At 50.2% G+C, this 25,973-nt stretch overlaps 2 protein-coding genes and 1 long non-coding RNA gene across 3 annotated transcripts in view; all 3 read right to left on the minus strand.

Moving 5' to 3' along the window:
* The window catches only part of HOXC10 (homeobox C10), a 4,897-nt gene extending 2,835 nt beyond the window's left edge, over positions 1-2,062 (minus strand). The window contains exon 1 of the mRNA XM_015850351.3: positions 1,157-2,062. Coding sequence (XP_015705837.2) covers positions 1,157-1,943 — 787 coding nt within the window. The 5' untranslated portion in view covers positions 1,944-2,062. The remainder of the gene's footprint in view (positions 1-1,156) is intronic.
* A 9,989-nt stretch (positions 2,063-12,051) lies between these two features.
* HOXC11 (homeobox C11) lies at positions 12,052-15,447 on the minus strand. The gene is made up of 2 exons (XM_015850353.3): positions 14,778-15,447; positions 12,052-13,405 (listed from the first exon to the last, which is right to left on the minus strand). Exons 1-2 carry the CDS (start codon positions 15,445-15,447, stop codon positions 13,173-13,175), a joined length of 903 nt encoding a protein of 300 aa, XP_015705839.2. The 3' UTR covers positions 12,052-13,172.
* A 6,248-nt stretch (positions 15,448-21,695) lies between these two features.
* On the minus strand, positions 21,696-25,133 carry LOC146751188 (uncharacterized). The gene is made up of 3 exons (XR_014941801.1): positions 25,013-25,133; positions 24,700-24,812; positions 21,696-22,559 (listed from the first exon to the last, which is right to left on the minus strand). It is a non-coding gene; the product is annotated as an uncharacterized LOC146751188 (long non-coding RNA).
* Positions 25,134-25,973: the final 840 nt, after the last annotated feature.

Here is a 25,973-nt window from a genome sequence, read left to right on the forward strand (position 1 = left end):
CTGCACCGTCTTCCTTCTGCCCCGCACACGCATCCCCACCGCGCTTCCATCCGCTTAAATCAGCGCGGCTTTCTCTCTTATTTTCTCCCCGACATTCGAACGCGTTTCGATGCTTCCCATTGGCATCAACGCCGCTTATTGACCCCAGAGCAGCCCTGGCACCAAGGGCAGAATCAGACCCACGTCTTCAAACGCACGCAGACTCACACACACTCACACACACACACAGAGAGATCTTCCTTTCTTGTTTCAGCGCATATTGCAATCTCCACCGCGAAAATAAAATGTGGCAAATGAAAGACTCTTTTCAGACCGTCCCAAACTTAAAACATCTGCTCAACACATCGACACATCGAAAGCGGTTTGGTTTTGTTTTTTGGTCCTTTTTTTTCTTTTCCTTTTCTCCAACGAGACTTTAATTCGCAGAGAAAGAAAAAAAAGGAATCCTTTTTTCCCTCTCCGAGCCCCAACCAAGAACCTCAACGCCCGAATGAGGCGCAGCTCCGGGCTCAGATATTCGCCGCAGCAAAACGGCTTTTTTCTCCCCTATTTTTTCCCCCTTTCTTCCCAAAGCTCGAAGCCCAAACGAGACCCATAGAGCAGAAAAGGAGCGTTTTGCTCCGAGAGCGAAAAGATGGGAAGAAAGGGGGGAAAAATCGGGTTCAGCCGCCTTGAGAAACAGCACCGGCTCACAACACCCCCGAAACGACCCCTCCCCCAAACAACCCCGGAGCCTCTGAGATATCGCAATCTTTGCAAATCCGCCTCATCTCAACACGCGTTCATAGCAAAGGACATTTTTTTTCCTTCCATAAGCACACGCACAGCGATTTTTTTTTGCTCTCTCTCAATACACACAACGAGAAGACGCCGTTCCCAAAGAGCGGATCGCTCTTTTACCCCCTCCAACCCCCTCCCAGGCCCCCTCAAACCAGCTCCAATATACACGATTTAAAATATACGTTTCCAAACAGAACAAATCTCCATCTTTCCAAAGCCAACGACAACACACAGACACAAAACCGGCGTTATTGTGCCCATCTCGGGCGCAAACAGAGAAAGCACCGCCGCACATCCGTATCACAGCTATTTTCACAACAGTGGACGGTTACTAATTGCTTTAAATTAGCGACTTGATAATGAACGATTCCCTTACCTTTAGCTTCATTGTCAGAATTGTCAGTGCTGGTGTCAGTGTTTTTATTCAGCTCTTTCTCTGCATCCGAAGGGCTGATTTTGGGTGCTGGGGCGCTTTTTTCTGTTTTAATTTCGTTCGTGGATGTGTTCTGAGTATTATCTGTTTTTGTGTTTTCGGGGAAACTCACTTTAGCCACCGGGGGCGGAGGAGGAGGAGGAGGAGGTGGTGGTGGTGCTGGTTCCAGATGCTCGTTCCTTGGGTTCAGGCTCGCCCTGGATTCAAAACTTGCCTCAAACTCATTTGGATTGCTGCAGTTTGACGTCTTCTCCATGGAGGGGTAACCTTGGCTTGCTCGGTAGTAGCTAGGAACGGGGACTTCATGGTCATTTAGGCAAGGTTCAGGCATTTGGTTGGGGTAGAGGGCTGCCTCTGTGGCATTTTTAGCCCTTTTGTCAGCGTTATACATACAGCAAACATTCTCTTCCTTGACATTGGTTGGGAAGGAGCAGGATGGGAGCTGTCTTGCAACAGGTTGCTCGATCCTGTACGTATTTTTGGGGTCACACCAAGTGTCTAGCTGAGAAAGGTAAGATGGATAGGTGCTGAGAGACAAGGTAGCGCTATTCACCTCGTCCCTTTTGGAAAGAGACGGGATAATTCCACAGTTCCTCATGACTCCGCAGCTGAAATCGCTCCCAGGCTGCATGTACATCCCTTGGCTGGAGGAATAATTCTCCCCTCTACAGGTACCGGCCAACGAGTCCATCAAAAACGAGTTAGAAGTCACATTGTTGGGACATGACATTTTCAGAGAGGGTTTTTAAGGAGGAATACTCCAGCCAGGGGCTGACATCTTTTTTTTAGGGGGAAAAAATATCAAGCACCATAATTATCCACGCATCGGTCCCCCCCCCCACCCCCCCCACGTGATGCCCAGGCCAATGAGGATTGAAAATGGCCTTGATGATTCAGACGGGGCCGACGTCACGGGGGTCAAGTTGTCGGGACCGGGAGCGGCACCGGTGGAGCAACAGCGACATCTGCCAGCACCGGGCCGGGACCTTCACGTTGAACAAAGGCAGAGAGCCCCTCCGCCCCCCCCCACCTCTCGTTCCCCTCCCGCCCGTTTGTTTACCAACGGAACCCCGCGTGGAAAAGGGGGGCAAAGGAAAAGAAAAAAAAATACGGATAGATAGATAGGAGATAGATGAATAAATCGAAAGATTCCCCCCTATTAAAAAAAATAAATAAAATCGGGGGAAAAAAAAACGGATGTTGCTTTTCTTTTATTTATCCCCGCAAAATAAATACATGAAAATGGGGAGAGGGGTGAAATTTATATGGAAAAACATCTCAGCTCCCCGATCTCCTTTCTCCCCTTTTATTTCCCCCCTCCCCCCCCCCCCCAGTGCATTCTCGCAGTTACCTCTTTGCACCCCAAAAGCCATCGCCATTGGAATTCTTGCCTCTCCCGCCCCACCAACTCGCCACCTTCTCCCCTTCGTTCTCGGCCGCCCTCCCCCCCCACCAACCCCCACCGCCCCATCGAGCCCCCACTTCTCCCATCTCTGCTCGTTTTGGGTTCTAATCAAGAGGATTTGGGGTTCGCGGGGAGGGATGCGGTCGGAGCCGCTTTGTTTTTTGCTACTCCGAGTGAGAAAGTGGAGGGAAAAAAAAACGGGGCAGAAATAAGGGATCCGCTCTCTCCCTTCACCCTTCGTCCCCCCCAAACCCCAGAGCTCCTTCAGCAGGTTGGATATTTCCCCCCAACAGCCTTATTATGATGATGATTATTATTATTTTACACGTTCTTTTATTTTTCCATCTAGTGAATGAGAAGGACGGTTCCAAGCCGAGGTCGGCTCTTCGTACCCCCGCTTCCCCCGTCGTTTTTTGTCGTTCCCTTTAGGAAAAAAAAAAAAAAAGGACGCAGCTTTTTTTAATTATCCACTTTCATTCCCAACCGCCTTCGGTTTCTGAGCCGCGATGGCATTGTGGTGCCGAGCATAGGAATTCCTCGTGGGGGGAACGAGGGGGTCGAGGGGCTCCGAGGGGGCTGCGGCCGGAGGGTCTCTCCCCTCTCTCTGTCTCCATCTCTTTCTGTGTCTCCCATCAGGAAATTACAACGGGGGGAGAAAGAGAGAGAAAGAAAAAAAACCCACCAACAAACCACCCCCCAACTCGGGGTGCCCCATTGCACATCACGCAGGAAGCTTTGCAAACTGAAAGTTTCCCGTTTTGTTCAGCTTTTATTGCATGGAAATGTAGAGATGTACGTATAGATTTTCCTGGTGGAGGCAAAGAGAAGAAAGTTACTTTTCTCCCCAAATTTCTCCGCTCTTTTGTGTGCGCAACGCGATGGGCGCTCAAGTTGGTGTTTGCTTTTAAATTGCACCATTTCCGAGCAGGATTTGATGCTTTCAATGCGACGGGATCGAAACCATCTCGGTTCCATCCTCAGCATTCCTCTCTTTGTGGGGTATTTCACCAACAGAGCGTTGAGCTCTATAGATTTTATCTTTGGAAACCGTTTCTTATCGGCGTTTTGTGGTGCTGGCGGGTGAGGTCTGATGGCGGCTTGAGAGCGATGGAGAAGAAAGAAATAGAAAGAGCGATGGGCGAGAATTTCAAGATCATTACGGGTAGAAAGAGACGGGTTCAGAGTCATTTTCAAGGGAAACAAAAAGAAAACGCCACAAAGAAGAAAACGTCACCTTCCGTGTGGAAAAAAGGGGGAGGGGGGTTGGAGGAAAAAATGGAAAGAAGAAAAAAAAAGGGGGGGGGGGGGGGGAGAAAGGAGGAAAAAAAGAGGATTAGAAGAAAAGAAAGGGGAAAAGGGGGGAGGAATAAAGGAAAAGAAGGGGGGAAAGGGGGGAAAGGGGGGAAAGGGAGTAAAAACAAGGAGAAAGGAAAAAAGTTCATTGTAAGGCGGAAAGTGGAACTTGACCGTTTGGGTGATTCGTAACGGTTCCGAGCGGAGTCCCACCGAAATATTCTCACGTCTGCAAAACCCGTTTTCCCAAAGATTATCAAAAGAGGGACCGTAATCCACCCCCTCACGTCCCCCCCCCTCCCCACACACACACCCGGCTTTGAGCTGGGAGGACTTGCGGGTCTCCCCTCCGCCCCAGTGCCACCAATTCCCGTCTCTTAGGCCGAGAAAAGCCTCCCAGTGCGCTCCCCGATTTCTCGTGCTCTCTTTCTGCTGCACACTAAAAGCTTTTCGTCGGCTGCAGACGCCATTTGGTTCCCCTGGAAAGCTATTTGCGACTTTATTGCCTCTATTTGTGTTATCTGCATAGGTCTTTTTAAAACAGTTTGATAGAAATCGTTCGGTTTTATGATATCCAACGAAAATTCCACATAATATTTATAAGCAAAGGATAAAACTTTAGTGTGGGAGCCAATATTTTCTCATTTATAGGTGATGAAATTAAAGACCAATGCAATTTTGTGTTATATTGCTTTTTTCCACCCCACACCCCCCACACCCCTCCCCAGTTTGATTTTTCCCCCCCTTTTCTACTTTACTTTTGCAGCCGATGCGGCCGCTCAATGATTCACACCGCTCAGCCGAACAGTTTCATATATACTCCTTTTATTTGGGTGGGGGGCAGGGGGTGGACGCCAGAATGTGTCCCCTTCTCTCCCCTCGTTGTCCGCCCCGAGGTTGAATGCATGGCCCCGATTTTTCGCCCTATTTCCCGGTGTGCTTTTCTCGAAGGAGACCCGGACGAATTGAACTACACGGCGAAACGTGACATTAAATCCGAGTTTTCTCCTTCTCAAAGGAGGGCATCACCTCCAGCAAAGCTCCTCCAGGTCGCAGAGAGGGAAAAACGGCGGCGGAATCCCCATCTTTTATGAACGTGTAAATGCTGGGAGTGTAAAATGAAGATTTACACCGTGCACGGGGGGTTTCGGTCACCGCTTTTTGCAGCTCGGAGCGTTGATGCGGTGGTGGGGAGGTTCGGAAGCGGCTCCGCAAGTTGCTCGTCAGCACCTTCGAGAGCACAAAAAAAAGGGGCCGAGGAGGTGGAAAAGCTTTTTGTTGGTCAAAGTGGGAGTCATGCAAAACTTGGCCGGGATGGGGTTTTTCTTTGGGGCCGTGGCAATGGAGAGTTGGTGTTAGAGAGCGGCACGGAGGCTTCTCCGGGCGAGGGAATATTGTTTAAGGTTCGAAATAATTAGAAGTATGATAAACATGGGTCATTAATGGGAAGGGAAATAAAATTCATCAGCCTAAGTGGAACCCCCGTTGGGAAAAATGCTTCGCTCTAATTACAGAAAATAAATACGAACAAACGCTATTAAAACTTAAAAGGGGAACCTCTGCCCGCCGCGAGGGCTTTAATAACACACTGCGGGTTTTACGCACTTTTGGGATCCAAAGCTGAAGGATGAGGAACGTCCGCGGATCGGAACCCCAAAGCGGACCGAGCTGCCCTCCTTCCGCGGCCCAATGAAGGATGGGGACGGCCCCGGGTCCTTCTATTGTCCCCAGCGCCTCAGCCGCCCTATACCGACCCCAAAGGAAGAGGGGAGCAGAGGGCAGAGGGACATCGAAGCCCCTCTGGCGCAGCACCGCGTCAATGCGGACCATTGGAAGAAGACAAAGGATCCCTCAGACTTTCTCGTGGTGTTTTACCTGTCCCCCTTTTCAATCTAATTATTTAACCGTGAGTTATGTGGAGAAAGCGCTTCTTACGTCCATTGTATTTCTCTCTCTCTCTCTCTTTTTTTAGCAAGTTTTCTTACCGTTTTATGACAAACATTCGTTTTCTCTTCGAGGAAGTGTTTGGTAGCAACACTTTAATGATTACCTTAAATTTGTATTTCTTGCCCGGCATTATGCCCCGTGTTGTAGCGGAAATAATTCTGATTTATGACAAAGTACACTGGAGTACAATAACAGCGATGCAAAAATAAAACCCACGCCTTTATATGTTGGCTTAGAAACTGTAAACTATCACCACAAGAAATCTATCAAACTTTACAATCCCTCTTACCCCGCTTCCTTCTTTCGGAGTAACTTAAGTCAAAGAGTTATGGAATGATATTATGTTCCTTGAGGTGGTATTGAAAACCGTGTTGGAGCTGTTCGACCCCCAACATCGAAGGCTGCGGGGACCCAAAATTGAGCTTCGGACTTCGGATCTCTCCTTTTTTTGATGACGGGGACCGAAATGTGCTCAGCGTAATTCATAGATGGGAAAAAAAAGCACTGAAGGTGACCCGGGGATTTGGGGAGAGTTTATTCAGTGTTGAAATGCTCCCGTGAATCCAACTAAGTTCAGTATCACACTCACATCCCCAGCCCCCCCCCCCCCCCCCCCCAAGAAAAAGAAAGGGAAAAGAAAGAAAGGGGGGAGGGGGGGGATGATTCTCGCAGTGCTTTGGGAATGGGAATTGTGGCACTGTTGGGGAATGAAAGGTGTTTGTGTGCGGGCGAAGCTCGCGGCCGCTCTGCGGTTTGGAAGCCGGGGGTGTAAAGGAGAGTCGGACTGAGATGAGGAGAGAAAACCCCGTTAGAGTTAAACGAGAGTTGAAAAAGGAGCGGAGTAAAGCAAAGGTAAAAAGCGCGAGCAGTGAGGGAAGGGATGCGATGCTGCTCCGGGAGCTCAGCGCAGCCTCTACCCCCCTAAAAACCTCCTATTTTTCGCGTATGGTGATGGGAAAAAAATGATTTCTTTCCAAATTTGGGCCAATTGTGTGAACGGAGACCGAGCTGGGGGTGCTTGGGGGGTCAACTCCGCTCTGCTAAGCGCTCCTCAATGGACATCGGTGCTCCAATGACCGCTTAACCGAACCCGCGGAGCACGGCGGGGATGGGAGCACAGCGCTCCGGTTTGTGATGGAACACGAAGAGCTATTGAAGGGGTAAAACACGTATGTATATATCGGAATAAAATCCAATCTCACACCTCCAGCCTTGAAATGATCTGCGGGTACGGGAACTGTGGGGCTTTGTTGGGCTGCGGATCCCCCAATTTGAGGCTCTCCACCTTCCAAACCCGGACACGGCCGCTTTGAGGTTGAGGCTAAAGAGAGCCATACGGGAGGAGAGAGTATTCGGGGTAAATAATAATAATTATAATAATAATTATTAAAAAAACAAATCAGCGGGATTCTCCTTTATTATTTTATTTCCATTTTAATTTGTATCTGATTTTGTTTTCCATACCTGAAGTCATCGCCTGGGAGATAACCGCGGTTATCTCTGCTTTCTTCATCTCCCGCTGTTCGCGGCCCCAAACACAGAGTTTGGCCGTCGTTTGCGCCCTCACATACGGTTTATATCAAACACATCTTTAGAGCAGAGAGCTGCGGCTCCGCTGAGCCCCTATCACTTCATTCCAGGGAAGGGCTGAGGCCGCTTTTTAGCAATTAAAACGAACGAATTTACTCCGCTACTTGTAGCACATAAACAATCGTCATGTTTACATTCATTCTTTCCCCTTCTGCCCCCCTCTTATCTTTCCTTTTCTTTCTATTCCCCCCCAAACCCCCCCATTGAACACCCCCCCCCCCCCCCGAAAGTGAATAAAGTATCTTTATGGGCTCCATCAGCAACGCGCTGCAGCCCAATTCCTCCCCCCCACCCCCCCAAAAAAAAAGGAACAAAAAAGAAAGTAAGAAGAAAAAAAAATATATAAAGCAAAGCTTATGAGGTCGCAAACCACATTCTCGTGGTTTCATGTTGTAATTTAGGACTTATCAAAAGCAGAGGAACGTGCTCCGGTCCCACATATGCTGCGCATCCGCAGATGCCCAACTTTATGAAAGGCGGATAAGGCCTTAATGAGCCGCCATTTTGGGGCAAAATCATAGAACTCATCGTTTTCTTATTTTCTCGGGCAGCACAACGCTGGGTTTCCACACACCCCCCCTCCCCAACCCCTCCAACCTCCCCCCCCCCTCACTCCCAGCTCTCCGATTAGGGGGACGTTGATTCATAATGAGAACTATCCAACTAATAATATTGGAAGAGGGTTAGGGGGGATGGGGGGAGCTGAATAAAAACCCCAACCGAAGCCCGACTTTGCTTTGCTTCAAACCTGAGACCTTCTCCCCTAAGTTTAGACCCCCCTCCCCGCCTTCCCCCCCCCGCCCCCAACCCTCCCTTTGCCGGTGGCTCTCCCATATTTCAGCCCTAAAGCCGCTTCTTCAGGAGACGCGTCTGATCCCTTTTCCGAAGGTTATGGGCCACAGGGGTCGGGTTGGGGCTCCGGGCCACGGGGTACTGGTGGTAGGGGGGGGGGGTGCAGCTTCTGGCCCTGTCCGTCCGTCAGGAGCGGCTCCAACAGCTCCACGGATACAAATAAACGCGTCCACCCCGAGATCCGCAGGCGAGGATTAACTCGATTGATGGTCGATACGAATCCTCTTGCCAAAACCACCGCCTTTCTTCTTCGCCTTTTTCTAATCCAGTCTCTGGCCAAGTTGCAAACCAACGTGAAACCCATGAGGAAAAAGTGCAAATGGTCAAAAGGCCGCATTTCCCCCCGCCGGCTATTGTGTGCCGCTCTTGCTGAGTGCTTCTGCGAAGTTGCTTATTTACGTGCCACCACCGAGGAGGTTTCGCCTCAAGACGGTTCCTTGCACACACACCGTCAAGGTTACGAGCTCGTGCCCGGAGCTGGGGCACCTTCAGGAGTGTGCAAACGCTGCTGCTCGTGCAAAAAGGTGCTGCTGTATGTGGCGTGGTGTGTGCAAGAGGTTCTGCTTGTGCATGAGGGTGAGTGAGGGTGTGCACAACCCCGGACAGCACAAGGATAATCCCTGGACACTTTCCTTCCGCAGTTACAGCTCTTACAGCAGATCCCCCCCCAATCCACCCACCCCTCAATACCACCTCCCCTTCTCCTTCCCCAGCCAAAAAATGGAAATGATTTTCTTTGTATGGGAGCCGACATAAGTGAACATTATTATCCTGCAAGAAGCCAATTAGGAGCCGCGCCCCCATCACCACCCCCCCCCCCCCCCTTCTTCGCCTCCTTCCCTCTCTGCAATATTTCACAACAAAGTAACCCGGAGCTGCGCCCAATATGTTGGGAATGAAAACGCGGGGAGCGATAGGAAACAGGTTGGGTTGCGTATCACATGCAGAGGGGCCTTAGTAATTAGTCCGGCTGTCATTAAGGTGGGCACTGAGGGGGCTCCCTTAGGCTATGGGGGGTTGAAATGCTGCTGTGATGGACACCCGAAAAGGAGTTTTCAGATGGAGGACCCTCCGTGTTTGCTGGCACAATGAAAAAGTAAAGAATAATTACGAAAACCGAGCAGTAAAAACAAAAAGAGGAGCTGCGTAGGGAGGGAATCTTGTAAAACTTTTACGCCAAACAAAGTTATAAAAACTTCTCTCTTCTTTCTTTCTTTTTCCTTCTTTTTTTTTTTCTCGTGCCTTAAGATATCAAAAGGTTTATGGCAATCATAAAGGGTGCGCGCCGCGCGTGTTAAACCCGCCTCGAAATGCATTAAATACGGCGCGGCGGAGTTAAATATGGGGCGTCATAAACGGATGGGATGGGATTTGCTGATTATTTTCTTTTTCGGGGGGAAATGTTGGTCCCCCCCCCCCTCCCCCCCGATCCCCCTCCCCGTCCCCGGGGGCGGAGCCGCGACCCACTCCGATTCCGCTTTATTACAAAAGGGTTAAAGGTGATGGACTTGACTTTATTGAAGTTCAAAGACATCATATATTCACATTTTTCTTCCTGTGGGTTTCGCTCCCACCTCTGAGTCCCCTCAAGGGTTCGGGAAACCCCTCTCCATGGCGACTTTTGGCCTTTGGCTCTTCCCTGCCATCCGGCCCCAAAACCACCATACGTCCCCTCCTCATACATGCGATGGAGACGCACATCTGTCCCATCCCTGCTCTGCCTACGGGCTCCCCAATGCTCCCCACAGCCCCCCCAGCGTGTACTCAATCCCCCCCCCCTCCCTCCCGCAGTCCTTCCACCCCCCCCCAACCCCCCCTCCACGACATTAACAGCCCTTTTCCTACATGGCACTGGTGCTTAATGCTGCTGTAAACTCCCACATGGTCTATAAACTTGGGTTTTACAACTGGCATTCCATTTTAGCTCGCGAAAACTTTGAACTAGGCCTACAGTTTCATTGTGCTGCAGTTGAACTGGGGCCTTTGTGGGGGGGGTAAGGGGGGGGTGAAGAAGGAGAGAGAGGAAAAAAAATCCCTGGGCAAGACTCCCTTATTTGTTTACTATTTACTGCGGAAGTCTTTCCCTTTAGCCAGACGGGGTAATTAAGAAAAATTAAGCTGTTTAGTGCTGCAGCCTTTATTACAATGTCTAGACGAGGCGCTTTTGTCCGGACAGCCGCTGCTGTTACGGAGCATTAACTGCCGCTCTGACCCCGCGAGGTGCACCTCATTGCACCTCTCTCTGGTTTTCCTAACCTTGGGAAGCTTTGGCAAACACTCATTAAAGAGAGGTGCTGCGGGGTGGCCCCGTGCTCTATGAGGGAAGATGGCTCCGCTCCTTCCACCCCCCTCCAACCCCCAACCCCTCCTCTCTCTCATCCCGAACCCCTCCCCGTGTTTTATCCGAAGGGAAAACCCTCGGGGTGACAATTCCAACGGGGGACAATCCTCCTTTCAGCCCTTGCAATCCCCCCCCACCCCCAAATAATAAATAAATACAAGAAAATAAAGCGTCTCTTCTCCATCCCACAGCTCTTTTCTGACACCCCCTTCCATGCCCACCCCCATGGCCTTTTTTTTTCTCCTTTTCCCCCCTCCCTTTCCCACTCTGATAATGAGAACCATCCCCACCGACATCCCCTCGTGGCGGAGGGACGGCTCTATCACGAGAACCGAATTGGGTTCTCATTCCTTCTCCCTTTGGGCTGTGTGTGTGTGCAAACAGAACGCGTTTCAGTGGGTTCCATTTGTTTTAAACCAACCCCCCCCCAACATCAACCTTCCCCCCCCCCACACACCTCCAACCGCTGTCAAATAAAATCAGAACACACCATCAAAGCTCTTTCATTCCACAAGGGCTGTATTTAAAAGCGAGGATGAGAATTTTACAGGAACACGCTCAATGGATGGGAATACGATGCGTTGTTTCTTTGCTGCCGGTTTTGGGCTCTTGTTTATCACCCCCTTTTCTAACCATAATCTCCCCCCCTCCCTCCCCTCCGTTCATATGCACGATCCCGTAGCTCCACATTGAGGGGAGAGCATTCAAATCGACCAGGACCCCCAAAAAACCCCCCCAAAAAACAACTCTCCCAACCTCAGCATTGACCCCAAAGTCGTGCTCCGCGTCTTCTTTGTCCTGGAAAACGTTGTGTGGCTGCGAGGGAGCAAAGAAAAGTCATTGTGAGAACAGAAAGGGGGGGGGGGGGGGAGGTTGGAGAAAAAATGACGGTGATGCCCCCGTGCATGGGATTGAACTTGTTTTCTTAAGCGGGGATTGAAGGACTTGACTTTGCATTTGCGCTCTGCAGGGAGAAGATGCGGGGTCCTTTCGGAAACGCAGCTCCTTGGTGCCATTCGTTTCATCAATAGGAACGAACAAAAAGAGAACGTGAGGGATCGTTGTGACCAAAAAGAAAAAGGCAATGAATAAAATAAAATAAAAATAAAAGATGAAATGAGGTCGGAAAATAAAGGCTGGCATCGGGAGTCGAGCTGAGGGCCGAGATAAAACCCATCGTGGTTCGGTGCCGAACACTTGGCAGCAAAACGTGGGCTCAGAGGCGGTGGTCTCCGCTAAGCCCGCTCCTCTCGGAGCAGATCGCAGCGCTATGAATATGGATGATGATATTTCGGAGATGCTCGCAGGTATTTAAAACCCCGACAGAAGCAAAAATCGGCACCGCAATGACCGCAAAGAGGCTTTTAAGTGGGGGGGGAATTCTAATAAAATGGTCAAATAAAATCATAATGTAGAACAGCTTGCGATGTCTTTATTTGCCACAGAATTTCACAGAGGATTCCGGGGATTCACTTTTACATACACAAAGAATCATCTTAAATTTTTTTTCTGTTATTTTCGGGGTTTTTTTTCCTGTTGTTCTCGTCGTTCTTCGTCTCTCAATTTCCAGACAAAGGAAAAAAAATAATATATATATATATATCATAATAATAAAAAGAAAAGGGTGGGGGTGGGGGGGAAATACGCTACGAAATTTATTTACAAACCCTTTCGGTTATTGCAAACCTCTTTTCGTTTGGTTTCAACCCCTTCCCTCCCCCCCCCCCCCCCCAACACCTCCCACTCAACATGAACCTCACAGAATGCATGTATAGATATACACACAGGCGCTGTCCCGTGTATATATATATTCATATACATATAAAGGGTGCACTGGGGGGGTGTGGGGAGGTGGGGAGGGGTGAGAATCTTCGTCCTGCTTGCAGACAGGGATTTAAATTAGGGTTCGGCTCTTGGCCATGGGGAGGAGGAAGGACACAGAGGAGCGGTGGGTGCGATGTGCACACGCACACACGGGGACGCACGCGTTGGTGCGCTTCACACACACATACACTCACACACACTCACACACTCACCCCCAGACGAAGGGATGTGATTCTAAAGGGAGGTTTTGGCCGCTCTTGGGATAACACAGCCGCCTTGTGAAGTCACAACAACACCCGCACAGCGCTGAGATGCATTCAGAGAGACGCGGGCGGCCAATCATCATCGCCATAATAATAATAATAATTAAAAATAAAAATAAAAGATGAAGAAGAATAAGAAGGGGAGGAGGGAGGGGGGAGGGAAGGGAGGAATCCCATCTCGTTCAGGCAAAAATAAGAAGAAAAAAAAAGGAAAAAAAAAAAAAAGTTAAATAAAATGTTCGTGGAATTCGAGTCCTGGAGAGGTTTGGTAAATGAAAGAACGTTTCACTCCTTTTGTTACTCTGAGCTGTCCCAGACATAGAAATGTTAAGTAACGAAAAGGTTCAAACTTTGAGGTTGCTTTGTCGGCTTGAAAGGGCAAAGCCACGAGTGCGGCTGTTCCTTCCCGAAACACTTCGCCAGCAGAGGGGATTACAAAGATGTTCACAATAAGGGATTCCCAGAGAAATACTGCAGGCGGTCTCTGCTTAATTTTTTTTCTTTCATTCTTCTGTTCTGAAACCAGATTTTAACCTGTCGGTCAGTGAGATTCAGCATCCGAGACAACTGGAGCCTCTTTTCTTTGTTTATATAGACATTGAAGAAGAATTCTCTCTCCAGCTCTCTGATCTGGAATTTCGAATAGGGGCACCTCTTCTTTCTCGTTCGGGGAGCACCTTAAAAGAACCAGAAGGCAACGTAAACATCCCGAGGAAAAGCAACACACGGCCTCACCTTCGCGCTGACCACATAGATGGGGGCCTGGAGGAGTGAGTGGGTGGGTGGGGGGTGTATTAACCACGGGGAGACCTCAGCGCGGAGGTGAGGTGACACGGGGTCTTTGCGATCTCTTTTCCCACTGCAAGGGCTCGAAGCCCAGAAAGGGACCCCCGTGCAGCTGCGTTTTGAGTGCGGAGAGATTAGTTTTGACAAAGAGCAGCCCCGGGTTTGAAGGCAGCGGTGCAGGAGCAGCTGTGCAGGGAAAGCGAGGGGGGGGGAAAAAAGAGAGCGCACGCTCGGCTGCAAATCTGTTATCTGTATAGAAACAGCATGAGCGAGGTCGGAATTATAGGAACTAGATATGATGTTCCGCATAAGTTTCTGATTAACTCCAGTCCTCGCCACACACGCAAAAAGGAATCAAAGTCAAAGAGAACTTCGCATCTGAGCTGCAAACGGGGACTTTCTGCTGCACACGAAAGCAAAGAGGGAAACAAAACAACCCTCCCCCGTGCCAAAAGGAGGGGGGGAAAAAAAAGGAAAGAAAAAGAGAGAGCTCCACGCTCAGCCCTGGCTTGCAAAGTTGCCTGGATGGAGCGCTTTAAAAGCTGCCTGGAAATGCGGGTGAATGCAGGGAGAGGAGCAGAGCAAAGCAGAAGCGCACGTCGGTCGGACAAAGCCGGGCGCCGCTCCGGCCTTGCGGGGTGAAAACAGCTTTAAACGGAAAGTCTAAAGCAAACGCTCCGCGGATTCCGCAGCTCTCTAGCAACAAACCCCCCCCTTTGCCGCCCCCCCCCAACCCCCCCCCTCCGTCAGCACCACACCCCCACCGAGAGAAAAGACTCACCATACAGTTTTAATTTATATGAAAAAAAGAAAAGGCGAGAATAATGCACAGATATTAAAAAATATAAGCCACGCACCGCATGCATCTCAGCGCCTACAAGAGAGCGCAGGCAGCGGAGCAATGTTCTGCCCAATTGCCTTTTACCCTCCGCAACCCGGCACCAAAATCCTTTTAAAATGCTCATGTAAGTTCATGATCAAAGTTAATATTTGTCACGACGGCGTGCTTTTAAAATTTCACAGACTCTGAGATGCGGTATCTGCTGCCTAACATCTCTTTTTTTTTTTTTTCCTCCTTTTTTTTTCTCCTCTTTTTTTTTTGTTCCAAAGAGCTTTTCCCATCGTAAAAATTCTTCTCGTTGGAAGAAAGAGCTTTGTAGGTTATAATAAAATCCTTTGAATGCTTATAAAACTCCACATAAAATTTGACCGACAAAACACACGGGCTAGTCCCTTAACCTTTCCGTTTACTGCTCTACCTACTCGAATTGCTGCTTTTGCTTCCTTCCTTGTTGACAGAGGAGGACGAGGCTGAAGAGCCGGGAGTTGTGTTCTCCTCTTCGTCTTCCGGGTCCATCCCCGTCTCTCCGCGGGATGACAGCGCGTGGCTCTGGGGTTCAGCCTCCCCTTTGCCCTCTCCTTTCTGCCCGCAGCTCTCGGTCGGGTTTTCAGCCCCGCAATACGCGTTTTCGAAGAAGCGGTCGAAACCTTGGGGCAGGACCGTGTTTTTGTTCATGCCGCCGTAGAATCCCGTCGGTGCCGGGTGGTTGGAGCTGGGGTGGTGGTGGCTGTACGCGCTCTCGTTTTTCATTAGCATTTCGGTCATGGTGGAAGGCGGGATGCACTCTCTATGCATCAGATCTTCTGCGGAATAACACGACGCGTAATTGCTTCTATGGTGCCATTTACTGGAGGGGTCTAGACCATAGGAGACCTCTCGCACGGGCTGCGAGAGGTTGGTGGAGTACGGGTAGGAGATTTGGCGAGAGGGGGCCTGTGGCAGGAAAGATGACACAGTTGAAAATTCGGGGACGTAATAGGTACAGCTGGGGAGGTAGAGGTTGGAAGCGCAACCCGCCCGCTCTCCAAACTCAGCGCTCCTCTCTTTACGCGACTGGGAGCAGAAGTTGCCCAGATTCACTGAGTTAAACATCTTTCTCCTTTTCTCGCTCCTATAGATAGATGTTTTGGATCCGATGTGCGGAGGGGAAAAAATTTGGGAAGGCGAGATGACGCGCGATCCGTCTTAGTCGCTCCGGAGGAACACGTGATCCAAAGTAGATATTGTCATATATCAGTTTGGAGCACTTAGATGCGTAGGAGTGGTTCACTTAGGTAAGATCTCAGAGGTTCAAACGATTGGTTTTCAAACACCGCAGAAACATTATGAAAATCAATGGCAGATTTGTATGCATTTTCCCGAAGGCACACCCCTCGTAGGCGCTCACAGCAGAACTATGGAGGGGCGGCCGTGAAGTTGCCTTGCTTTTTTTTTTTTTTTCTTTTAAGCCTCCTTCCTCCTCTCCTTCCCATTCGGATTCTGCTCTCTGCTTTCAGCTTCATTCGGGGATGGGGTGGGGGCGATTGGGGCTGCGGAGGGGAGGGGGGAGAGGGAGGGTCTTAAGGAGCTCGGACCGGGTTGGGTTGTGTTGGTGTGGTGTGTTTTTTTTTTTTCCCCTTCCTCGCCCTTTGTAATATTTTAATTACGGTGATTACTGTAATTTATTATGATGATTATTTCTATCCTAGCCCTCTCTTAGAAGTGTTCCCGAACAGACTTTAGGTAAATCAATATAATCAAGGGGAAAAACGTAAGTAAGTTTGGGAACATTTGGCCCCGTTTGCTGCAGGGTTGAGAGCTCCGTACAGCTGCGCTGCGAAACGACGGGGAAACCTCCATCTCTCTGGGAGCGTGAAGGAGGGAGGGGGGGGGCGGGGGGGTTGGTGCTAATTAACAAGCCTCTAACATACGCTAATTATGTTGATCTCTATGTGCACACCAACTATACATCACGCCCGTTGGCACGGCCGGGAGCGACGACATCATTTAAGCGGTGGCCGTGCGCGAAGTTGCAAAGTTTGAAGGGAAAGCAAGGCCGGCCTTAATGACTTTTGATATCGAATTAGTCGTAGATGAAGGGGCAGGACAAATGGATGAGGTCGGTGTCTGGTAAATACTCGAAAACCTCCTCGAATGTTTGGTTAAATATTTATTCCGTCCGAGTGGCGCATTGAATATTTAATGCAATTGTTTATCGTCAATCAATGCGTGCGCTTTCGGCACTGCTCTCCTCGTTTATTCCTCCAGCCGAATTAAAAAAGATCTTCTTATTAAAGTCGTTTGTCTTCCCTCCGTGCCCTGAGAGCCGACTCTCCCTCCGTCCTTCTGCCTTCCCACACGAAACCAACAGCGATCACCGATTGCTGCGGCGATGTCGCGACTTTTGTCAACAATTGCTTTCCAAATACATGAGTATAAATTAAAACCCCCACATAACCCTCAACCTGAAAGCCCGAACCCCTCCCGCAGCCCCTCAGCACCTGAAGTCGGGGATGAGAGCAGCGACTTTCCCTTCCCAAAGTCTTCTCAGGCAGAAAACCGTTGCAACAATTGGGCTGCAATGGGGTTTTCACCTGCACGGGGAACCCTCTGAGGTAGGAATTGTTGGTCACAGCATTTCTATGTGGAGCAGAAGCCGATGCTCGCACCTCTGAATGGAGAGAAGGCAGCTCATCCTCCTCCGATTTTTCCCCTTTTCTATACGGGATGAGTCGTAATTATTATTTAATTTATTATTATTATTATTATTACTATTTCTAGAACGATCCCTTGAAATAAAAGGAAGAATATGGAAAGCACCGCCAGTGGAAGGAAGGGTAAAGGGAAAAAAAAAAAGAACTGAGTTGTCCCCACATAAACCCGAAGCGAATCCCATCACGGGATTCAGTCGGTGCCGGGCGGAGCGCTTCAGACCGAACTGGTGATGATGATGGTGGTACAATTGATGGAGAATATCTCGTCAGATGGAGTCGCAATCCACCCCAACAGCAAGAGGGAGGAAAGGCGAATCTCTGCCCTTCGCTGGAGCTCTCATCCTCAGCGCTGGCACCGGGAAAAGCCGGGATATGTGCGCTTGTGTTTGGGAAGGGATGGGAAGGGGGGGGGGGGTGGAGGGGCTTTCACTTCGCCCCCCGACAAAAACAATCTTTCACCCCAAAAAGAGCCTCAGGAGCTTCGACCCCGCTCGGGTGTCCCTACTGCAGCTGCCAACCCCTGGGCACGTCCCTTCTCCTTTTAGTCTCCTGGTTGTCGTTGTGTTTCAATGGCAAAACACCCCGCGCTGGTGTTCGCCGCTCCGCTTTGGCCGAGTGGGAGAGAGGGATTGAAATTGGGGTGGGTTTGAGGAGGGGGTTGGAGAGGGAAGATATCCTGAGGGCTCCGATAAATGGCCAGATATCCATCCATTCTGCTGGAGGGGGGGAAAGGGAAGAAATAAAGGTGGTTTTCGTGGAGAGGAGCAGCCGGTGCGTATCTCGCAGAGGAGCGGACGGCTTTAGGGCTCCTGGGTAGAAATGCGGTGGGGATTCCACCGGGGTTCGCAGCACCGCGATGCTCGAACGGTGTGGTCTCATTTCTACGTATTTATTGGGAAATCTGGCAAGGAAACATGGCGGCTCCACTTGCTAAATTGTGTCTCTTCTCCAGGTTGGGTTCTGCTCACCCTCCCAGCTCAGCACCGCGCTCCTTCCCATCTCTTTTCATTCATTCGTGGCTCCCACCCACCCCGGCTTTCTGTTTTCTGCTGAGGGAGAGAGCCGTTCTCATCAAAGCGCTTTTTGAAGAGGTCGGGGGCTTTCCCTGTAAGTCTGTAAGGAGACAGGAATAGACACACGTATCCGTGGGTCCGTAATCCCGAAATGAGCGGTGTTTTCCTCCCCAGACGCACCGTTTGGCCGACGAATACAGGGGCAGAGAGCTCTGCCCGCCGAGATGGATTTCCTTCAGGTTTGTAATCTGCCCTATTTTATGGCTCGGACGTCGTTTTGGGCAAAACTTTTAATTAAAGTGTCAGAGATCTGTTCGTTCGGCTTTTTATAGACCGGTCTTCATGCTAACTACAAACTAATAACGTGAAGCTATTGTTTATGGGTGTCATTATTATCCCACCTCCCTCCCCCCAACTCCTGTTTCCAACTCATACCGCGATTCTAAAAGGGAATCCCTCTCCGATGTCCATTTTTATCCTCTCCATGCACCCCGAATTGGACGGCAATGAACTGCGGGCACGAAGCGGGGAGAAACAAGGGCTTTTTTCTGCTTAAAAAAAAGGGGAAAAAATAAATAAATACATAAAAAGATCAGAGCCAAATCCCAAACAAAGCACACACAGAACCCCCTTCTTCCCCCCACCCCAAAAGGAGGAACCGCCGCCTCTCCTGGAGGTGAGCAAATCGCTCATTGCCACCCGTAGGTAAACGCATCCGAATGGAGCCCCGGTGTCGTTTTTGCGGCTTAAAGCCGGCTTAAAGTCTGGGATTTGTCCGCTTCCTGCGAGGGGGGAGCCCCGAGGAGGCAGCTGTGGAGTCACAGCACTTGAATTTGACCACCAAAGTGACCACCATAAAACGGGATGAGGGGCCGGCGGTTCGCATTCCTCCGGGTCGGGAGTGACGGGGAGGCAGAGCCAGGGTTGGTACCCGGAATATTTTGGGCCCCTTTTGCCATTCGAAGCCGCTCCGTTTCCGAGCGGTGCGAGAGGTGACAGGGCTGGGGGGGGGGGGGGAGAAATAAACGGGGGAGGGTTGAGAAAAGCCGTGTGGGAGATCCTGCGGGGGGTGTTGGAGGGGTACAAAATAGCCCAAAGGAAATTGAGATGGGGGGGTAAGGTCTGCGTTTACGGCTGGAGGTGGATCTGGGGCGGCTGCGGGCAAGGGGTGAAGTTCTGCTATTTGAGGGGGATTCTCGATATTTCCCTTTACGTTTCCCCCTAGATTTCCTCCTAGATTTTCCCTTATATTCCCCTTCTATTTTCCACTATATTTCCTTATATATTTCCTCTATTTTTCCCTCTGAATTCCCTCTGTTTTCACATATATTCCCTTACATTGTTCCCCTCTATTTCCCCCTCTATTCTCCCTATAATTCCCCATACATTTCTCCTATATTCCCCCCATATTTTCCCCTATATTCCACTTCCCCTATAGTCCCCCTCTACTTCCCTTCTGTTTCCCCTCTATTTTTCCTCTGTTCCCCCTCTATTTCCCCTCTATAGTCCCCTCTATTTCCCCCTTTATTCCCCCTCTATTTACTCTTTATTTCCCTTCTATTTCTTCTCCATTTCCCCTCTATTTTCTCTAACATTTCCCACTATATTTCCTCTATATTATCCTGCAGCCCCGATCCCGCCTATCCACGGACTCTTCAGGCGTCGCACCGGACTCCTTCCCACCAACAGCACTTCACACTTCTATGCAAACAGTTAGAAAACACAAAATCCAACCCAATCCAATCCATCTCCCCCCCCCTCAACACCCCCCTACTTCCCCCCGGCTCCGAAGCGAGCCCTCCTTTGCCCAATGCAATGCAAACAGAACACGTCGAGCAGCGTTTTGTGCAGAGCTCGGGGATGAAAAGGGACGCGTTTAAATGCGAAGTGGCACTTCGGGGCCGAAAACACCGCAGCGGTTGTACCCAAATGAAAAACCCGGAGCTGTGAAAGTCGCCTTTGGTTGATCTGTGCAAACATCTGAAGTTATATTTTGGTTTGGGTTAATCCTGGACTTGAACTTTTCTCTATAAATCATTGCTCCCTATTACCCCCCCCCCCCCCCCCCCTTAACTTCTCGTTGGGGAGATCTATTTTTATCCCTCCCCCCCTCTCATAGCTGTAATTATCCAAACGCTCTGTATGTTCGTTAGCAGCCTCCCCACTTCGGTCAGAAACTTTTGTAGTGAGCATTGACATAAAGGAGCCTTTGTCCGGACCCGTACAGTGCTGTCAGGAGGGGCAAAATGATGAAAAACAAAGAAAAATACCCTAAAAATTGAAAAGCATGAGAGCGGACTTGATACCAACCCGACTTTCCACGTCTCTCATTGCTGCTCACGCTGCCCTTCACATACCTGGAGCGTTATTTAGACCCCGAATCCCCCCTATCTCAGACAGATGATCTGGGGCTGCTCTGGACACACGATTTGAGGTTGAAGAAAGGGCAAAAAAAAGGCCCCCAAAATAGAACTTTCCCCAAATCCCCACTACTAAACTGTGCTCGGGGCTGCAGAAGCGCTGCACTGAGTGCAAAGAAAGCACTTCTGGGGCAGAAGCAGCTCCAACAGCTGCACTGAGAAGTGCTTTGCTTTTGCTAAATAGGCTCCATCTTCTGCTGCTTAATGACTTGGGCCTATCAGATGTTCTCGGAGTGGTTTTTCCCTCCCTACCACGATGTCTTCCTCGGATAGACTTCAAAAAAAGAAATAGGAGGATAAAGAAATTAGGAGAGGGAGACGGAAGGAGAGGAAGCCCAGGCCAGTAAACAGCTTATAGACACCACTCTGTGTACGGGAAATCTGGAGGGAGACACAATAGCTACAAGTGGGAAGCGCTTGGAAAAGATTATTGTCCCCAAATGGCAGGGAGAGATTTAATTGGACGTAAGCCAGACTTGCTAAAGAAAACTATATAAGCTGCGAACAATTCAAAGAGGGGCGGGGTGGGGAAAGAAATGGCTTAGATCTCTCTAGACCTGAGCTGCAAGTTCAAAATCATGTGGACTTAATCAAGATAAAAGCAGATAAACTATGCTTCCCAACCGCAGGCGGGGAATGTGCGGCGGGTGGAAGCGCTGCGAGGAGGCGTTGAGTGGAGCTGGGCTGCATCGGCCCCATAGAGGCATCCCTAGGCTCTACCAGCCCCATAGAGGCATCCCTGGGCTCTACCAGCCCCATAGAGCCATCACTGGGTTGCACCAGCCCCATAGATACACTGCTGGGCTCTACCAGCCCCATAGAGCCTTGTGAAAGCCCCATGGAGGCACCGCTCTTCTTTGGGGAACCTTCGGGTTTCCCATTCCTTTTTCTTTTCTCATCAGCCCACATGAAGCCGGGGACGGGGATGCCAGGGTGGGGTGTGTGTTCTCATCTATTTATTTATCTCTATTTCCCTCTTTCCTCCGTGGCAGAGAGCTGCTGCAGCGTGTGGAGCCATGGATTTTGGTGGTTGCGGGGGGGTTCGGGTCAAGCTTCCAATGCGAAATGCAGCCCAAAGAGACGGGAAACCCGGAGGAGTTCATTAAGCGGCACCTCTTTCAATCTCACACCTCTCTCTTTCTTAACCCCATTCCCAAACCTCTCAAAATCCTCATTTAAACACTAAAGTGGAGAGAAAAAAACACACCCAAACCTTCATCAATAAGAAAACCCCTTTATTCGCCAGGCTCGATGACTTAAACGGTCACATCAAAACGTGAGAAACTGAGAGAAAAAAGAAGTAGGAAATGATGGAGGGCAAAATGTGCTTTCTGCAGGGCAGACCGTAATATTAGCAAAATAACCCTGAAATGTTCTTTTCGAGCCGCACTCGGGATGGAAGGTGGGTGGTTAATCCTCGCAGCCCTATTAAAACCACACACACGTTTGCAGGAGCGGTATTAATCCTTAAGCACTCAGGAAGTCAGTTCCTTTCCTCGATGCTGTTTAATACCTTGGCTCCCGCATCCCTCCTTCTTTATTATTATTTATATAGATGTATTTAATTGCATTTCCCCCGTGCGCCCAATTGAGTGAAGGAGGAATCTCAGCCCCTATTTGGGGATCGGCTCCGGCCGTCCTCAGTTGAGGCGCTGGGTTTTCTCCTTCACACCCGCGTTGATCGGAATGAAACGAAGCTAAATCCTTTTGCTGCTTCACGGGGGGACCTCATCCCGACCCGGAGCTCGGGCTGGGAAGGCAAACACTGCCGGCAGACGGGAGGAAGGTGAAGGGATGGAGAACGCGCATCCTCACCCACCTCCATATAGGGATACCCCACGCACCCGCCCTCCCCTTGTACACGAGTCCGTTTACCCACGGAGGGCACCCACTCGTGCAACGGTACTTCCATCTCTTGTTTGGGAGTTGGAGAAGAGGAGGGATGGGGGCAAACCCCCCCCCAGGAATGGATTTGAGTCGTGGCACCGCGGCTCCGCACGGTCCCGTGCAGCATCAGAAATCGTCCTTGCATTTCTCCATCGTTTGAGGTTGGAGGGTTTTGCTGTGGCTGCGTGAGGCTGAAATAAATATAGGGAGAAAATCATACGGTTCCCATTTCTTTTAGGGTTTGGTCTTTAAAATACACCTCGAGTGCTGAAATTAGTCGTTCTGTCCATTCCCTTCCTCTATCCCTCTATAAAACGCTTTTTCCTTCCTTCCTTCCTTCCTTCCTTCCTTCCTTCCTTCCTTCCTTCCTTCCTTCCTTCCTTCCTTCCTTCCTTCCTTCCTTCCTTCCTTCCTTCCTTCCTTCCTTCCTTCCTTCCTTCCTTCCTTCCTTCCTTCCTTCCTTCCTTCCTTCCTTCCTTCCTTCCTTCCTTCCTTCCTTCCTTCCTTCCTTCCTTCCTTCCTTCCTTCCTTCCTTCCTTCCTTCCTTCCTTCCTTCCTTCCTTCCTTCCTTCCTTCCTTCCTTCCTTCCTTCCTTCCTTCCTTCCTTCCTTCCTTCCTTCCTTCCTTCCTTCCTTCCTTCCTTCCTTCCTTCCTTCCTTCCTTCCTTCCTTCCTTCCTTCCTTCCTTCCTTCCTTCCTTCCTTCCTTCCTTCCTTCCTTCCTTCCTTCCTTCCTTCCTTCCTTCCTTCCTTCCTTCCTTCCTTCCTTCCTTCCTTCCTTCCTTCCTTCCTTCCTTCCTTCCTTCCTTCCTTCCTTCCTTCCTTCCTTCCTTCCTTCCTTCCTTTTCTCTCACTCTTTCTTTCTCTCTTTCCCTCTTTCTTTCCTTCTTTCCTTCATTCTTTCCTTTTCTCCCTCTTTTTCTCTTTCTTTCCTTTCTTTCTCTCTCTTTCTCTCTTCCTCTCTCTCTTTCCATCTTTCTCATTCCTCCTCTCACTCCTTCCCCATCCTCCTTCCATCTCATCCTTCTGACTCTATTTTCCTCTCATATTTTCTCTACCTCCCTCTTCTACGAGTCACAAAACCGAGATTCTATATCTGCAATGTCCAGAAATCCCCTTTAATTCCCACATCACACCCAGTCACGGACCTTTCTCCACCCTCACGGATATCTTCCATCCGAATATTTCTAAGTATTTCTATTCCCCATCGCACATTTTGGGTCAACCACTGCCCGGACCTCATGATAAATATCGGTGTGAAGGTGCCAGATTGACCCCCCCAGAAAAAACACTATAATTCCCCACAAATTTTCCCCCCCAACATTCCCAATCAGCGATCTCGGAGGGGGGCGGTGGGGGGGGAGAGCGCGTTGACTTGTTTTCTCCCCGAGAGAGCAGACAAAGAGCGGACACCACCAACACACGCTCACTCACACACACACACACACACACATTCACACCCCCTTCCTCCTCCTCGCGACATTTTTGGGATGCTGGAGCCCCTCACAGGACCGGGGTGGGGGTTCCAGATGGAGACGGAGGGAATTTGGGGAGGGGGGGTATTTACTTCACTCCCTCTATCCTTCCTCCTGATGGAGGAGAGAGAAGAGCAGAAATCCCCCATTTATCGCAGTTCGCTCAGCTGCCTTCAACCCTTTTTGTCTCCCCGGGGATGGGGGTCAGCAGTGGGGTACAAAACCTGAACCCAAACCTGCCGATCCCCCCCTACAATCCTCCTCTAACCCCCCCAAGCCCCGGCAGATCTTTGTCCTTTTCGCCCTTTTCCCGCAGCTCTTTTGGCTTTGTGAGATTTCAGGCTCTTTGTGTTTCTCTTTCTCCTGTTTTTTAGCATTATTTTTAACTCCCCCCCCTCCAAATTTGTATTTAATTTGATTTTTCTGGACCTTCGGGATGGAAGGAGAGGATGAAGGGGGGCAGACAAGGGCCGCCCGCTTTGCTGGAGGCATTTACAGCCCCCCCCCCCCCCGGGACCCCCCCCCCCATATCGGAGTTATCCCTATTTCTCTTTAACCCCTTCTTACCCCCCCCCCCCTCCACCTCCCAGCTCCGGACCCACTCACTCCTTTTCCTACATTTTAAATATGAAATCAAACCCCCGTTGCAATCCCCAATGGTTTAATTCACTTCAGACCTTTCTTCCAAAGCAAAACCCCCGAATATCTCCTAGATACACCCATTCAAACAACACCCCCCCTCCCCGACCCTTATATCAATGATTTCAGTCATCTATACCCATTTTTCCTCTCTTTCAGGCAAGAATTTCAGCCCCCCATCAATCCCCCCCCCCCTTCTTTCTGCCCCTCTCTCCTTACCGAGCGAACTTCATTGTTTTCTGGAGGAAATGGTCATGTTCAGACATTAAACCTTAATTGGGCTTTTCTTTATGACGTTTAATTTCCTCCAAGGCAGACGCGTTTGCAACTTGCTGGGAAGAGGGGGGGGGGAAGAGGGGGGGGGGGGGGGGAGAAGAAGAGGGAGGAAAAGCAGAAAGGGGGGGTGGGATGGGGGAGGTGAGCAGCGTTTGAAGTCCAAAAAGGGGGAGAAAAAGAGGGAGAGAAATCAGGATCGGGGCAACATGGGCTCAGTAACCCCCCCCCCCCTACCCGGGGGGCTAATGTTGCTCACCTCTCTGCTCTCCCCCCCCTCTCCCCTCGTGGTGGATACGGAGGGGAGGGGGCGGTTGTGTGGGGGGGTCCGATGTGAAGAGCAGCGTTGAGGCGGCCGTGGCGTTGCGGCGGAGCGGCGCGGAGGGGCGGACGGAGCCTTCACTTTGACCTTCACTTTGCGGGGCCGCCCCCGCCCACACAGACAGACGGGCGGCCCCGACGGCTCCTCCCGCCCGCAGCCCCGCGATCCGCAGCGCTCCGCGGGTGCGGAGGAGGGAGAGAAGGGGGAGAAAGAGAGGAAGGGAGAAGTAAAGGAGAGGGAAAATGATGGAATTGAGCGAAATGGAGGAAAATAAAGTGAAAGAAGGGAAGTAAAGTGTAAGAAGGGAAGGGAAGGGAAGGGAAGGGAAGGGAAGGGAAGGGAAGGGAAGGGAAGGGAAGGGAAGGGAAGGGAAGGGAAGGGAAGGGAAGGGAAGGGAAGGGAAGGGAAGGGAAAATGAAAAGGAGAGAAAAAGAAAAAAGAAAGGAAAAAGGAAAGGAAAAAGGAAAATAATGTAAAAGTACAATTTGAAAAAGACCATGAAAAATAATACCAAAAAGGCTCCTCCTGTCCCGCAGCCCCACGGAGGATCCGACCCGCAGCAGGGATAGAGAGCAGTAAGCCAAATTTCCTCCGCTGCCCCAAAGCCAATCTCCATTGCCGTCTCTCGGACATTCCCGTCTCCCTTTCACCCCCCAGTGCTCCCCCATCCCCAGTCCCTCATCCCTTTGGCCCCCAAATCCCTCTATTCCTCCCCGACACATCAGATACATCCCCAAATCCCTTTCTTTTCTCCCCCCAAAAGCTCAGCGCAGAACTGAGGCGGTCAGAGAGGCTCCTCTTCGCAAATGGGGGAAAAAAAGAAAGAAAGAAGGTAAAAAAAAAGAAGAAGAAACAGATGAATCGGGTCGATTTGATCGGGTTAAAGTTGGAAGAGACG

The sequence above is a fragment of the Coturnix japonica genome, unplaced genomic scaffold (genome assembly GCF_054131305.1).
Source record: "Coturnix japonica strain WE unplaced genomic scaffold, WE-NBRP24 Scf116, whole genome shotgun sequence".
Lineage (NCBI taxonomy): Eukaryota > Metazoa > Chordata > Aves > Galliformes > Phasianidae > Coturnix > Coturnix japonica.

Bases quoted from the DNA above. Each gene is read 5' to 3' on its own strand.
- HOXC11 (XM_015850353.3), bottom strand. From the start codon at position 15,447: ATGTTTAACTCAGTGAATCTGGGCAACTTCTGCTCCCAGTCGCGTAAA. The intron at 13,406-14,777 runs GTAGGTAGAGCA...GGTTCTTTTAAG, and splicing joins AAGCAAAAGCAGCAATTCGA to GTGCTCCCCGAACGAGAAAG.